The sequence below is a fragment of the Saccoglossus kowalevskii genome, chromosome 5, assembly GCF_978046115.1.
Source record: "Saccoglossus kowalevskii chromosome 5, keSacKowa6.1, whole genome shotgun sequence".
Classification (NCBI taxonomy): Eukaryota; Metazoa; Hemichordata; class Enteropneusta; family Harrimaniidae; genus Saccoglossus; species Saccoglossus kowalevskii.
In genome coordinates, this window is record NC_140645.1 from 34451593 (window position 1) to 34468039 (window position 16447).

At 35.7% G+C, this 16447-nt stretch overlaps 2 protein-coding genes across 2 annotated transcripts; both read left to right on the forward strand.

Moving 5' to 3' along the window:
- The first annotated feature begins 5263 nt into the window (after positions 1-5263).
- LOC146746088 (NXPE family member 3-like) lies at positions 5264-7028 on the forward strand. The gene is made up of 2 exons (XM_085498956.1): positions 5264-5342; positions 6104-7028. The coding sequence occupies exons 1-2, from the start codon at positions 5264-5266 to the stop codon at positions 6919-6921; spliced, it is 897 nt and encodes a 298-aa protein (XP_085355082.1). The 3' UTR covers positions 6922-7028.
- A 6245-nt stretch (positions 7029-13273) lies between these two features.
- LOC100366635 (histone H2A-like) lies at positions 13274-14212 on the forward strand. Its single transcript, XM_002741230.3, has one exon. The coding sequence runs from the start codon at positions 13370-13372 to the stop codon at positions 13778-13780; it is 411 nt and encodes a 136-aa protein (XP_002741276.1). The 5' UTR covers positions 13274-13369; the 3' UTR covers positions 13781-14212.
- Positions 14213-16447: the final 2235 nt, after the last annotated feature.

Consider the following 16447-nt stretch of genomic DNA (forward strand, 5'->3'; position numbering starts at 1 on the left):
GATTATTTATGTACAGCCTTGCTAAATCTTGCTACGCATTCAAAAGAGAGAATGTTTGTACCAGTTTTCTATATATTAAAATCGTCTTTTGAGTATGTTCCACTATTCATAATGCTGTGAAATTTTAACAGTCTATAGCCAAGCCTGTTTGGATAATAAAAAGCAAAAACAAAAAAGAAAATTCACTCCCAAGTGCTCACGAACCTGCATCTATACCTTAAACTCGAGGAAAACGCGAAAACCTGTTTGGGATAATAAAGCACTGTATATTTACTGCATTATTAGACACGTGCACTAAGTATGGTCATATGTATTAACCACTGATACCATAAAACTCATTAATCAAGAAAACAGGTGGTATTTTGAGTCCCGTACTTCTGGACCGTCATCAGGGAGGCGTAGCTTTCATTGTTATGCAAACGAACCTAGAAAGGATAATCAACTACAAACATTACAGTCCCAGTGAACACTTTGACTGAAATAAGCTAATCCATGCAGTGTCTGGATGAGAGATCGACCAAAACTAATATCATGGTGAAATCAAATGGCCGATATCGAAGAAACAATTTGTTGCGCCAAAGTGTGGCAAGAAGACTGTAGAAACAAGGGAGTCTCTTATTAGCGCTCTGCATTCTAACGTTCACATTCAGTATGCCCTACTTTTGTTTGGTTTTTTTCTATTTATTTATTGCATATGCAATGAGAATTGGGTTGGGATATTCCCTTTGCTTTATTTCATTTAAGTCACAGATTCTTGTTCGTGGTTTGGACGATCGGGATATTTCCTTCGATCTATAAGGTACAGGGTGCAACTTCGATCTATGTATGGTAATATCCGGAGTGATATTAAAATAACATTGCAATGGCTTTGTTCAAATGTAACATTTTACACATTTCTATAAAACTTTCCATATTGTTTTTATTAATTTTGGACCAATTGAAATTTATTTTACATTAGTTTCAAGCCTTATCATCATTTTTGAACGAATAGTTGTGGTGAAGGTAATAAGTGTAAAAAGCTGTCCATACGTGCAGATAACGAAGTAAATAAAGAAGTTCACAATTAATTGGAATGTAGGCATTCGACAAAATATCTCGACACAACTCCCTTGTATGTTATACAACCTAAACTGTGTTGAAGATGAACTTCATTTTATAATAGTGCTTTATTTAAAGTGACTTTCGATCCGAGTATATTGAAATATATTTCACATTAATCCACCCCTGGTTTGTTTGTTTGCTGCAATTTTACTCAAACTGGAGTAAATAAATACACTCATGTAATCTCATAGTATATGTAGACTGAGAAATATCTTCAAGGCATTTAAATAAATAGAGAAACATGTTCTGATTTCCAACTGACTTGTTCTTTGATGAATTATTGAATGCCTGAACTCGAGCACTAACTTCTGTATTTCTTATCGATGACCTGTACATGAGGCCGGTGGGTGGTATTTGGTACCTAATAAATATATCATACCAACGGGTAGTATTCGTGTTAATTTTATATGTTTGGACACGATGTCAAATTTCCCTGTTTAGTACTTACTTTTTTCCATATCTCGCTAAGCATGCCTTTATATACTCTTCAATTCTTCTCCACTGTTACTCTCAGTATGTGCGGTACGTTCATTAACAATCAGTGCACATGCGTATAACTGATTGGTTATTTAACAAATACCGCAGAAGTATATAGATGTGACATTGCATTATAAGAGTAAATTCCACTCAGTGGCATAGTTACTTATTCCACTTATTCCCGGAATCTTTGAATATTTACATTGATTAGCCCGGAGATGTTTTTACATGTGCATATTGAAGTGCAGTACTAGTGTCAGTTGATTTGTCACCATATCATTTTCCATTTTTTTCCCTAACGCAACATAAAATATACATATGTATATATACATGTATATTAAGTCTCTCTAGTGCATGGCTGGTCATTGCAGCTTATTTTTCCGCTCAAATACGTCCACCAGATAAAACCGATTTACCATATTTCCATAATGAACACTGCTGGTGAAATGTCGCAGACATAATATAGGTAGGTACTCCGTTATTATTTTCAATGTCGACTTACACAGCATATGTCATTTGTTTCCTGTAAATGTATGTTCTCAGTGGCGCTGAAAGTCTGGTGTTGATACACCCGAACCGATGACCGTAGTTCGCATCATAATTTTAGAATGTGCACATGGGCGAAAATCTTTGTTTTATTTTATTGTGTGCGAACGTTTCATTTGCCGGATCTAAATGGAAATATCTGATTGCTAAACTCGTGAACATATATACAAGAAATTGTTTTAAATCCGTTATGCAATTATTGACTGGGACACAAGTGATATATTTTTGTGTTTTTTGTTCAATAAGAATTATTATTATAAAAATGGAAAATCATAACAATTCGTGAATACTCTTTTTTTTAACTACATAGCACATTAGATACCTTTTAGCCATTTTTACCAATGTATTTTTCTCTATTTTTTTAGGCATTTTGTTATTTTTTGCGATGATCAGTTATGGCGGCCTGTTTACACGCCTTTAACTACCCAATAAGTATGAAAATCACGTTCTGTAGTTATCTTCCAATCAGACCGCGCCTTTACCTATATATATTTTTTAATCAGATTAAATATAAAATATGTTATTATCACATTTCTATAGGGCATATTATGTCGAATGTGTTTCTCATTTTCTGTAAATTTCGATTGACCATATCACTTTTCAAAATATTTATTATGACTAACGAGTAGCTCAATTGCAACATAGAGCAGTTCTTTTGACAGTAATTTAAGCAGTATGTTCGTTTCACAGCTTAATTCGCCTCACCACAAAGCTTCAGTACTATAAGCCAAGTTAACGTCAAACTTTGGAGATGCTTACCTTTCACACCGGAAGCTGCTCGTTTCATCTGCAATTTACTGGAGCGCACATGTTGTTTCATGTTTGTTTAATAACACACTTTTTGTTTTTAGCATTGAACGCCCTGACTTTCAGGGTGATGATTTCAATAGTTTAAGTTGTTTATTCTTTTTTTTATTGCAATTTCTTGTTTTTGTTGCGCATCTGACAACATTTATGGCGACTCTGTGTGAGATTTTCATAAGGTTATTTGCTCAATTGTGGCTTTTTAAGATCTATTTTTTCACAGATCAAAATGACAACTAAACGATTTGCTGTTTTACTGGCTATACTCACATTGCTTGTTGTTGGAAATATTCACGTCTTCGTGGTAAGGTTTCTTGTATTCACATCGTGCTAAAATATTTAGAAATATCAATTTGTTCGGCAATATAAAGTGTATGTTGTTTACAACAATGTAAATATGAAAGTAAATATTTACTTTACATTCTTCGCGTCAGTGTACACATATAAATGTTACTTTTTTGTCGTAGATTGAGTATCTCAAATGTGGTCATAATTTGACCTCTATGTCATACCCATAACGTGGATAGACAGATGTGCAACTCTCTTTCCATACTTCTTCCTAGGATGTATTGCCAACTATGAAATTCTCCGTTGTATCTATTAAGACAACAACAAAACAGTATTGGTCACATGGTGTACAAAAAGGTAATCAAGACACAGTTGAGACTGAAACTCACACTTGGAATGTTTCCACCGGTTTTATAGGTAGTCGCGGACAAACTAGCGCTCTCAAAACAGAGGTGATTTTTCTATCTGACGTCAACTCTACTTACCAGGGCGATATCATTACTTTAAGACTGCATGCACGAGATGACAACGGTAGAAGACGTTTTCTTGGTGGTGATTTATGGCGGGCAGCTATCTACAACACGACCAGTAGGTTTGGCTCCATGGGGAAGGTAATCGACCATGATAATGGAACATACACAGTGCATTTTTATGCGGGGTTTTCAGGACAAGTGGTAGTCCAGATTATGTTAGTATTACAGAGAGAAGCAATCAAGCACCAGCAATTAATTTTTTTGGCGATGGAATTTAGAGGATACTGGAGGGGGATTTTCAAGAATGACAATAAAACGGAAAATTCGATTTGTTTCATACAAAGAGAAGGACACTGGAAAAATATGTGTGAATATCCGCATCCTAGAGCTCTGGGAAACACTGTGTTTTTGTGTCGTCCACCTAAATCGCTGGGATGCAATACTCTTGCCGGCATATCTGCATCAAGGCATAGCGGGGATGGCAACAATAAATTAAGAACCAATCGCACTTATCAGTTTAAAATGTAGGTACAGTATTAGTAGTTCTCATACTGACTCTCCCACTCCTTGTCATATAACATATTGTTTAGGCCATTCGTTTTTCTCTGAAAATTGTATCATTCTGTATATATATCAGTTTTTCAAATCGCCGCGAAGGTTTTCACGTGGAATTATACATCTTAAAGGTTGAAACGAAGTTTATATTACTATCATAGACAATAGAGACAAAGCTGTGTCGTCAAACAAAAGTGTGCAAATGAGCCCAAGTGCATTAAAAAGTGAATATATATGTATATCCGATACTGTAATGTACGTTGTCATAACTTCCTAATATTTTATGGTATTGTCCGTTTTTGAACAAAAATGCACACATCTTCGCACAACCATATATTATTATTAGATATTACGTGAAATATTTCCATAATGATATATTCTCAATACATATTGAGACCTATTCTAATCTGCCGACGGTTAATACGACTAATTTTGTTCTGGTAAGGCACTTATGCAGATTAAATTGCAAGTCTACTGCAAAAATCTATGTAATTATTTACTATTATGTATTTTAACAGTAACTATTATTACTTCATGCAGACCCGATGCTCCACGCGTCATTAAGGGGTTCAACGATAGATTGCTGATACAGAGTAAGTAGTAATTGTACATGGACGAGCTGCTGTTAAATTAACATTATCACGAGTGTTTAAGCCCTGCAGTTCGGTGTACCTTCTCCTATATTGTAATGAGTACACGACGTCCCAGGGGCGAATACAGGATTTTGTTATTGGTGGGGGGGGGGGTCCAAACTTTAAAATCGCCAGACTAAGTTAATGATTTTTTGATATTATACAAAAACAAATTGAATAAATTTTCCAACTGGGAGTCGGGGGTCGGACCTCAAGAATCCCCCCCCCCCAGATTCGCCACTGCGTCCACTATGGCAGAACATTGACATTAATGGGTAATCACATAACCTGTACCAACAACATATAATAATATAATACAATACAATGATACATGTAATATGTCATAATAATGAATATGTGGTGAAACTTGTGAAACTTGTGAAAATAATGGGAGAACAATTTATATTATTCCACCAATTGAATACCAGGTTGGTGTTCAATGATTCTATGAGCAATCATAGTGTTGGTAAGAAGGCTACATTGGTTACTTTTGTGTAATGGATGCGTGATACCCTATTTGATAATTAAGTTTACTGTCCCTTGACAAGTGTGTTGAACATAGATATCACATGCATGAACAAAGATATTGAGTTGTTCAAACATTTTCATGCAAATTTATTTAAGGCATTCTCATAAAAATGCATTATTGTGAAGAGCAAAAAGAGTCTATCAGTCTTGGTCATATTATATATATTAGTTTTCGTGGATATATTAATGTGTATATAATAAGGTGCAGAAAATTACTTTCATGCATAAATTATTACGACTTGACCCATGTAATAATTTTAATGGCAAATTAAACAAATGAGTCGCCTAAATATTCTAGAACCGTTCTGTGCAAAGTGATAATGTTGTCTTCTGAAAACGTCAAGATGAATCACTCCATTTAGTCTCTAGATTCAGGGTGTCGGTGGATTAAAACACATATATCAATGTTGACGATACATTTAGTCCAATATTACAAGGAATTATTTTTGTTCTATATGCTGCATTTCATTGTCTTCATTTGCGGGAAACCTCGTACGAGTGCGCGCGAATTAAATGGAACGACACTTTATTATTTTAACCACTGTTCATGGGTGGACGAATGTTTTTAAAACGTAGTATTTGTTAAATTTCATTAATTAAAAATTTGCAAATATATAAGGTGCACATTTGAAAATGTTGTTTCATCCTGAAATGTAAAATTGGTTTGGTTGTAATAAAATATTAATGTATCATTTACAGGCAGTGTGAAATCTGGTATCAATCCATACAGTGTACCTCGGTGTGAATCAGACTTACTGGAACCATTAGTTACCGGATACTGGCTTGGCATGAGATGGTACTCCTTGGTCTGTCAAAACAGCGAATGGAATAACACAAGGGAAGTTCAGAAATGCTTGCAGGACAAAGACGTGTATTTTATTGGTGACTCCACAACTAGACAGTGGTATCAACAAATGTTGGACACAGCTGGATATCCGATAAAAGCAACAGGTGACAACTGGAGAGAACGTGTTAAAGCAATACCTGGTGACTATAATGTTAGTGGGGAAGATGCGTATGACATGATGGTGACCGACTTGAAAAATAACATTAATTTCACTTTTCATCATCATGCACTCTCACTGCACGGATTTGTTCCAATATCCCGTTTTCCATTCTCCATTGACGTTTTAGACCAGCTGGCTGCTCCAAAATGCAATTACGTCATTGTTATTAGTCTCTGGGCCCATTTTGACTCTTGGACTACAGATAGTTACACAGAGAGGCTCAGCATGATTGCTAAAGGTATACAACGTCTTCGGGGGCGCTGTCCAAATACTGTCATTGCCATTAAGGGCTCACATGAAAGAAACAGTATGTTGAACTACTGGATATATTACGACATGAACCGCATAATGAAAGACGTGTTTAAAGGACATGGGGTATTTTTTATCGACATCTGGGATATGAATTTTGCATTTGTAACTGCACATCAAGGGAAAATGTCTATTCACATGCCTATGACATTAATTAAGGAGGAAGTATACATGTTCTTGTCACATGCTTGTCTAAAATGAAGATGATATGAACCATTGGATTTGTGTCGATGTGTGTTTATACTAAGTGCAGTATTGACTTAATACAATTAATTGAAAATAAACAGTCAAAATAGTTGTCAAAATAATTATTATCTCTGTTATGACAGATGGTGACATTATCTTAAGTAACTTGCATGATGACTGGATAGTTTCCTGGTGAGTTAATTGTAAACAATTTGCATTGAGTGTAATCATTTTGAGCTTGCCTACTACACCTGTGATATTTATAAGATAGACACTGATTTGAAAAATAAATATTGAGAATCCGAAATGAAATATAAAACACAGTGATTTTATAGACACCACACCCAAAACGTTTAATAGTTTGTCACGGCCAGAGAAAAGCTATACCCAGGCATGCAAACATGAGAAGGGGCACTGTGACACTAGTATAATACGTATTGTGTGATGGTGTCACACATGGTATAGCAAATTCAGGTTTTGTGTCACCGCATTTGTAGTTGCTGACTGACGGGAGAATGCTGTAAAGAATGCCAGTGAATTGAACAGTTTCACCTGGTTTATCAACTGCAGAAACCAAATTGCCATGTTCACTATGGCCCAGTCATGTTGAGGTTGATGAATCCTTACTCGTTCTGTCCTTGCTAAGTGTGTATCTTTTCTGCTTGCAACTGGTATTCGCTTTGCAAATTGAAACGATTTCTGGCAGAACAAAGTAGTTACTGCAGGGGTCGGAAGAACACAACCCTGATTCGTTAAAGGTGGAGCAGTCCAGGACGGAACCATTACTACTCGACTACTAGCAATGTTCAAATCAGACATGTGTTCTTCAGTGTTATCTGTTAATAAAGTACTCGCATAGATCACTTTGATTCATTATCTAGCCTGGTATTTTACAAGATGGATCAACGATGTCCAACACTGATAAACATCGATTTTCCCACAAACCAATGCGCTCTTCAAATGGAAATCACAAGTATGAGGTTTGACCTGGGCGCGACTTGCACTGATTACCGCCTGTGACTCCTTCGATACTTTCCAATCACATGAAAATTACCCAATAAAAGCTTGGGAACGTCTCAGTTCGTACTCGTTGATCTGCGCAACAGTCAATGTCGCCATCTTTGGTATATGAGACCATATATCGCGACGACTACCGCGCTTTAACACAAATGTTATGAAGGATTTTCAGTCTGCTGTTGTGTTCCTGAACAGCCAAATTTGGATTTTACAACAACAGCGTACATCTGTGGAAGATATATGCCCCAATGTCAAGTTATTGAGTTTTAACTCATTCGATAATTAGAAACTTGCCACGTAATGTTCTGGTGAATTCGCAAATTGGCTATCCTTTGTTTTTGCTGAGGCAGCCTGGGGCTTTGTTTTTCTAGTTATTAAAATGCCACTCATTGTCATTTTAATGGGCTTGTGCATTGAGGAAAACCTTGTTAGTACCAATCACGGATGCAAGTGGATCCAGCTCATCTTCGAATTCTCCCTTCAAAAAAGACCGCTAACCGCCACCCCCTTTTTGCGCCTTCCGGTGCTGTCGCCACCTTACATTACGGTTTACGGTAAGTATCATATCTATTACGTTACTGTGTAGCGCCCTCACCGATGTTCTTCGCAAAATGAAGAAACTATCTCGACAACAGAGGGTCGGTAAGGGGTATTTTCATAAGCTGTAATCAATTGTTTTTATTTTTGTAATAAAATATAATTTAAATAAAAAAAAAACGTAATTTCGTAGACGTGGGCACGGTGTAAAACGTAATCAGCTATTTTACTATTCCGTAATTCGTACATAGATTTTATTTTTTGTAAGCGTATAAAGCATTTTCCAAATCAAATGGCGTAATTCGTACAAAATTGTAATTGCTCATTGGAATGCGAAAAATGTTCTGTTTGCTAAATTTTCCGGATGAGGTCGTTGCTCAGTGAAGTTCCCGATTTGTCCGCCGTATAGTGGATTCTCGTACTAAGTAATGTGCATTGTTCAATAAAAACAAATGTTCTGCTGTTGGTGCATCGACGGCAGAGGGCTAAGATGTTACGTCGTACTGTAAAGGGGTGAATTATTCACTGGGTTTTAATTTCGCTATTTTCCCTGACTGGAAAATGCGCTAAATTAAAACCCAGTGAATATGTAAAATTTAGCATAGAACACATTATCTAAATTATAAAACCGTGAATTTAAAACCCAGTGAAAATTAGTCATTTTACAGTATATCTCGAATGTAGAAAGTTTCGGTCACGGAAGTTTAGATACACACATGTTCTATATCTTGTTGATTAAATCCTTACAGTTCTATATTTTTATATTAAATCATTTATATCATGTTTACTAATAACTCCTATTGTAGAAACTATCAGTAAATAAAAATAGTACATTTATAAACAAAATACAAGAACCTAGCAATACCACGGGCACCTCTGTGTGTGCGTATCTTGGCGAGTGTACGTGGAAGTTCAACATGCAAATACCAGATGTTTTATTTTCTGAAGGATTGACAGTATTTTGCCTGACGTTGTACCTAATACTAGCCTCATATGTAGGCGTGAGTATCGCCTTCGCCGGCTGAACGGCATCAAATCTCAATAACTTTGTTGGGCTTGGAGCACCGCGGAGGGCGCACTAGTATACATAATACGTGTCGCATTTTTGTTTGTTATTCAACTATTGTTTTACTAGAATAAAATGTGAACACGTTTTTACTTCTAGTTCGCTCCTATTGATGCTTGCACAAACATCTCAAGAATGACCACGTATCATTTTTTTTACCAAACATGAAAAAAATAATTGCTAATAACTGAGAATTCAAAATTCACATTCACAAAAATACAATATTGACAAAAAATCCGAGAGAGACTCACCCAGACTGAACATCAAAACACTTCAAAAGTCGCAAACTTGAATACAAAACTTGTTATAATTAATGGTTGTTTTGTCAATAAACAATGAAAATATACAATTGTATATTTTAAGTAAGCTTAAGAGCTAATCCTTACAATATAACATGATGGTCGTTGTTTCGCCTTGTATAGAATATTTCTGATGTTTTATCTGGCATCAGATTTTTATAACTTGATTTGATTATAATACTTATCCTAATAATTTGTCAAAAGCCCCCCCCCCTTATCTTCTGTATCTGTACAGACTATACATGTCATAATCATATGCATATTTAATGTGTGTGCTTAGCTGCTAAAGTAATGTGCCATTTACGTTCGAACTTAACACGACATTCCCAAATATTCTGGCTCTTACAATGACATGTACGCAATATTATCGCGTTGTGCAAGTGTCCTCGGCAAACACTATTCTTTGTAGAACACCGTGAAGTATATAACACCGGAAATAATATCGCACGCTGACCTTCGACGTTAATTCCTGGCCTGATTCGCGCATGCGCGTCGCACAAACCCTGAAGATTTGCCACACCAGAACGCGTTGACCGGAGGATTATTCAATGTGTGATATTGTTTGACTCTTGATCCTTAAACACAAATTATCAAAAATATTTAAAAAATGTAAAATGTAATTATGAATTTATTTTATCTGTAAAGTGTAAAAACCCATTTTGTACAATAAATGGACTCGGAACTTTCATTTTATTTAATTGTAAAAACGTAAAATGTCTTTTATATTTGCTGTAACCTGTACCAGCTATCCCCCCTTGCTACCCTCACAACAGATGTGGCTCACTACACACAAATCTGACTTCATTCTTAATGGGACAGAGCTGGAAATAACATCCTCTTATACATATTTGGGAATGAAATTAAACACAACAGGCAAACTTGATAAAGCACAAAAAAAACCCCCAAAAATGGAGCCATGAAAGCATGCTTCAAAATGAACCAAATGCTGTTCTCTGAAAACTACATTCCAGTAGAAATCCACTTAAAGATGTTTGATGCAATGATCAAACCAATTCTGCTGTACTGTAGTGAAATTTGGTCTGATTGAATTATTAACAAAGGAAGCTTCTTGACAAATCTCAAATCACCCATGGAAAAATTACATATTAATTTCAGCAAGCAAAGCAACACATTTAGCATGCTTGCTTGAGCTTGGTAGGCTTCCACTTGCCATCTCAAGTATATTGGATACGATTAAACGACATGGATCATAATACATTAGTTCATGAAGCTTACCAGCTGGGCATACAGCTAGATGATGCAGGCGTACAAAATTGGGTAACAGGAATAAAAACCATCTAGACCTTGGTGACGCATGGACACAATATATATATATATATTTATTCAGTACCATTGGCCATAGGCCATAATGTACACACTTAAATGTAACACAAATAAATAGATCGTTTGACAAGAATAATCACTGCTACTGCTTGTCTGAATATTACAAATTTATACTTCACATATGAATACCAAATTATATTTATATTTCAGTTAAATTTCCCTCCAACAAACTATGACGTTTTTGTAAAGAGTAGAATACGTATTTTGCAAAATTTTGTATTGTATGTGTATTTTCAGATTGCAGTAGCAAAATAAATTTCCATTCAAGCGCTGGGCAATAGTAAAACTTGTGTATAAAACGAGTTCTAATTTCCTCAAATTTGGGGCATTGTAATAGAAAGTGGAACTCGTTTTCAATGAGATTACAACCAAGAGGACACAATCTTTGGTCAAGTGGTATTCCCAATGCCCTACCCTTTTCAATCATGAGCTCATGAGCAGATATTCTAAAACAAGCGAGAGATTTTCTAAAAACACTTATAGTAATAGAATCCAGATATTTTTCCCCGGCTAATAATTTTTTAAATTTAGAATAAGTGCATAATTTTGAACTATTACCAATCTGATCATGCCACTGTTGCTGGGAAATATCTAGACACCGTTGGTTAAACTGTAGCAGAAAACAATTTGGGTTATTCACATACTGGCTTTCCCATACGTGTGCAAAACCAAAATTACATAACAAATCCTTAACATATGTTGCCCAACAATTAAATCCCCTTTGTACCCTGTCATATTGATAGCCATAACATTCTTTTACTAAAACAGAGGAATCACCACCTATACATTTTAACCAATACCGAATTATTTCTTTGTTCACATGTGTTCTAATTAGATGTCTTCCCATGGACACAATGTAAACATAACAGTAATTATAGTCTACTTCATCCAATTTTAGATAGACTCGTTAAACGTTTTAAAATAGTCATGTATGATGACAATAAATCTAAAAATCATAAAAACAAACTTAGAACCTACAGATTACTGAAAAAGGATTACACCTATGAAAAATATATAACAGTAGTTAAAAATCACAACCATCGGTCAGCCCTAACAAAACTACGTATAAGTGCCCATACCTTACAGATAGAAATGGGGCGGTACAAAAATATTGACATTAGCCATAGAAAATGCAAAGTCTGTGATCTTGATGAAGTAGAAGACGAGAAACACTTTCTGCTGAAATGCGAACTACACCAAGAGGAGAGGATTAAACTGTTCACTGAACATAACTTATCCTCAGCTGGTGTAGCTGAGGAAGAAATCATGATAAAAATTCTCACCTCTACTGACAACAAAGAAATCACTGACTATGCAAAATACATTTTTAACTGCTTTAGCCGCAGAGATATTACACTGGAAAAACCACCAGCTGCCCCCAAATAATCACTCAATTTTACATTTCTTGTATTTTTTTCTTTTGTTCTGTTTTACTTATAGATATAATTTTCTAATTGTTTACTTTATTTTGTTACCTTTTTAGCTAGCTGTTGTTTATTTAAACAACATTCTTGTTGTATTATTTTCAAGATCCCAATAAGGATACGAAATCAATAAAGTTATTTACTTACTTACATACCATTTTTACAATGTCCAACATTTACTTTTTTTTACAAAATCCTTTTTTTAAAGTAATTCTCAATTCCGATTAAAAAGTCTATTTAAAAAAATGTAATTACCATATTGCGCAACGTAGTACAGAATGAACGGCAGAAGAGCATTGCCGTACAATTTGTTTGCTACCCTTATTAGCATAAACTCAAATAACGGGAACACACATGGCTTGGGGGTCATTCTACTGCAATTGGCAAATAACAGGGGGTGGGTGGCTGACACTCATTCTCTGTGTACATTTCATATCAAGAGGATTACACACTAAACGTTAGTGTCGTTGTCGTATATATAAATTATGTTCAGGACTTTTTCTTACATGACAGCTGTGGGAATTTTCGTGCAAAACATTACTGGCGTCGACAAGACAATTGACCCCCCCCCCATGCCCACAAGTAACATCCAGGGTCCAATATGCGTACTTTGTTTCCATTGGTCGAATTCCGAAAACACGTATTTTGATTGGCCCGTATTGCACAGCCTCGATCTCGTTGTTGAGAGTCCGTCAATTTTGGCGCGTGAAATCATTCACTCTCATAGAAGCCAACTTGGAAGTGATCGTGTCGTATACTATTTGTGAAAATTCGTCATGTCTGGTCGCGGGAAAGGCGGTAAAGTCAAGGGAAAGGCGAAGAGCCGATCAAGCCGCGCCGGTCTCCAATTTCCAGTCGGTAGAGTTCATCGATTTCTGCGAAAAGGAAACTACGCAGAGAGAGTCGGTGCTGGTGCCCCTGTTTACCTCGCAGCTGTCTTGGAATATTTAGCTGCTGAAATTCTGGAGTTGGCTGGAAATGCTGCCCGTGACAATAAAAAGACTAGAATCATACCTCGTCATCTGCAGTTGGCCGTGAGAAACGACGAAGAATTAAACAAGCTGATGTCAGGCGTTACCATCGCACAAGGCGGAGTACTACCCAACATCCAAGCTGTATTACTTCCCAAGAAATCCGGCATGGGTGGAAAAGGAGGAAAGAAATCGTCACAAAGCCAGGAATACTGAGTATAAAAACCTACATCGATGTGTGCGTGTTTCTGTGATATTTTAACTCTATGTGATGCCGTATCCTGAAATTTAGCTGCCTCGTTGAACTATTGACTTTAAGACGTTCGTTTTCCCATTCATTGAGAAGTCGGCCATTTTGTTTTTGACCTCAAGCATTAGCATCTTCATTTAAGTTCGAATGAATCGTGATATGTTTACATCGCTACTTTGTCATTCAGTTTTCATAGATTATATAACAGTGTTTTTGTTTCGTATTTTTTTTGGCGCCAATTTGAGCCATTCAGCTTGAACTTAATTAAGTCTTGACCTTTGACACTCAGTTACTGTATCACTGGATTTTGATTTGATTAATTTCTTCTAAACTGTGGATAGTTTTGAACAGATAATCATGACTTTGTGATTGATAATAAACCCAAATCTTTACACCAAGATTTTTTGTTATTCAGTTATTTAAGTTATGATCATGGTTCATTTGTGTGACCACTGTGGAATACTTTATTTTCGCTTGTAATTAATTTTCGCTGAAAGAATGATTCAGTGAAGATAAAATCCAGTGAATATACCTTTTTTCCTATATTTTACATACAACTTGTCAAACATCAGTAAAAATAAATTCCATACAAAACACCCAAAAAGTCTATTTAACGAAAATTAATTCCAGCTAAAATAAAGTATTTTACAGTACTTCATTTAGGGGTACTTCTTGCAAGAAGCTTGTGGCTGACAAAGCTGCCTAGGTACTTTAACCACTTAATCTTTGGTGGGAGAGGCAAGCATGGCAAAGTCCCGCAAACCCTATGTTATAGTTATGCAAATATGGCAATTCCAGACTGGAAAGAAAATTTTTTGAATCTTGTGTACAGTCAATGTGGAGTTTACATACTTTCCCTCACAGTCCCTCTATTCCTGGTCTGGGAACGACTAGCGTTCTTTTGTCTCGAACTGAGTTTCTGGTGAACAAACCGTTCACACCTAGAACAAGGAAGTCAGACAGATTATGATACCGTCAGAATATTCATTAAAATAGGCAAATTTACTGTCATGCAAAGCGATACCTCATTGTACGACTCGCACTAACAAATTTTTGAGTTTTCGATCCCTGGTGCGTTATCAAAACCAGCCTACCAACTCATCAACATCCAGTTCTTGCCATGTAAAGATTAATATCGGGAATAATGTTCATCTTCTAGTTTTAATCGGGGAAAAAACTGCGCGTCCCAACATGCTGACATCTCTAAACAAATCTTGTCAAAATGATGCCATTCAAGTTAAAGAGGTTGATTGAAAAAACCTGTGATATTTCTGATTCCTGTGGGTTCATAACAATTAAAGACAACTTTACAACAACTAATGACTTTATTCGATACAAAAGTATGAAGCAATTCAATTTTTTAGCACTGAATACCATACATTGTCATTTCAAAACGTCAACATTTAGATATATGATCGAAAAAAGCATCCATAAAAATCGCCCAATTTAACATAAATAAAATGCGGTGTGACAAATAAATCAGCCCACCAATTTTTAATGATACGTTTCGATCATAAAATGTCAAAATCGAAGGCAAATATTGGTTTCACGCCAAGAAGGGTAAATAAAAATTAGTTCATTTTAACTCCTCCAAAAATCAAACATGCACAAATTTCTGGGTAAAGGTATAAAAATTTGTTACAAAAATGTGTCACTGCTGGTAAAATAGATGAATTAAAAAAACTACTCTGCTAAAATATGACCTTATACAGATATCCTGATTAAAAAATTATGTGAAAAAGCATGAATTCTGGAATAAACAATTAAGTTGTAAAAACACAGAACTTGCGATGTCAAAAATAGTGACTGGCTGTGTACTGATCACGTGACAATGCTTTGCGCATACCGCAACACACTTTTGCCAGGGAAGGAGGCCAATTCACACCTAATACAATGACAGTTACCAGACATTTGCATTTCTTATTTTGTTCAAATTTTGAATGAAGTGTTTTGTGTAAAATCTATTTGGCATGAATGAGCTTAAAAAATGCCTTGTAGTGGGATTGATTGAAAATCACAAGTGGCCATCCATGAGATTGATTCTGAAAGTTTTAAGGATTATATCATTAGAACGAGAAGACGTGCAAATTCAAAGACCTGATTTAAAAGTTTTTGTAATGTAACAATAAACACAAAAAACCTGGACCGAACCACAGAGGGACTGACCAAATAGTGAAAATTCAATCTTTCACAGTTTTTTATAGGGAATAGGTATTAGAAATCCCACTAGGGGTTTACGATTGTGGAGATAAGGTAATATACACAGGTTCTATTGCATGTGCTGTTTAATTCATGAATGCATACAAATTATATTACCTGCTAGTCTGCAATAATTGAGTCATTAAATGCTCTGCCTGATGTAGTTGATAGTGTGCCCTCTAACGAGACAGATTTTATAAGAGTCAAAATAGAATGCCAAAATTCAAATTGAGTCGGCTAATAAAGTCAGTTTTTAAAGGGCGGCAATTGTCAAGCCGTATGTTGTTTAATATGGGACTCGTAGCGTTGTACACAACACATGAAAATTATATTGTTTATTTACATGAAATTTAACATGTGTTGTGCGATGATCACTGCCCTTTAAGAAAAACAAAATAAATGTATGCAAATGTATAGGTGACTCAAGGCACAAA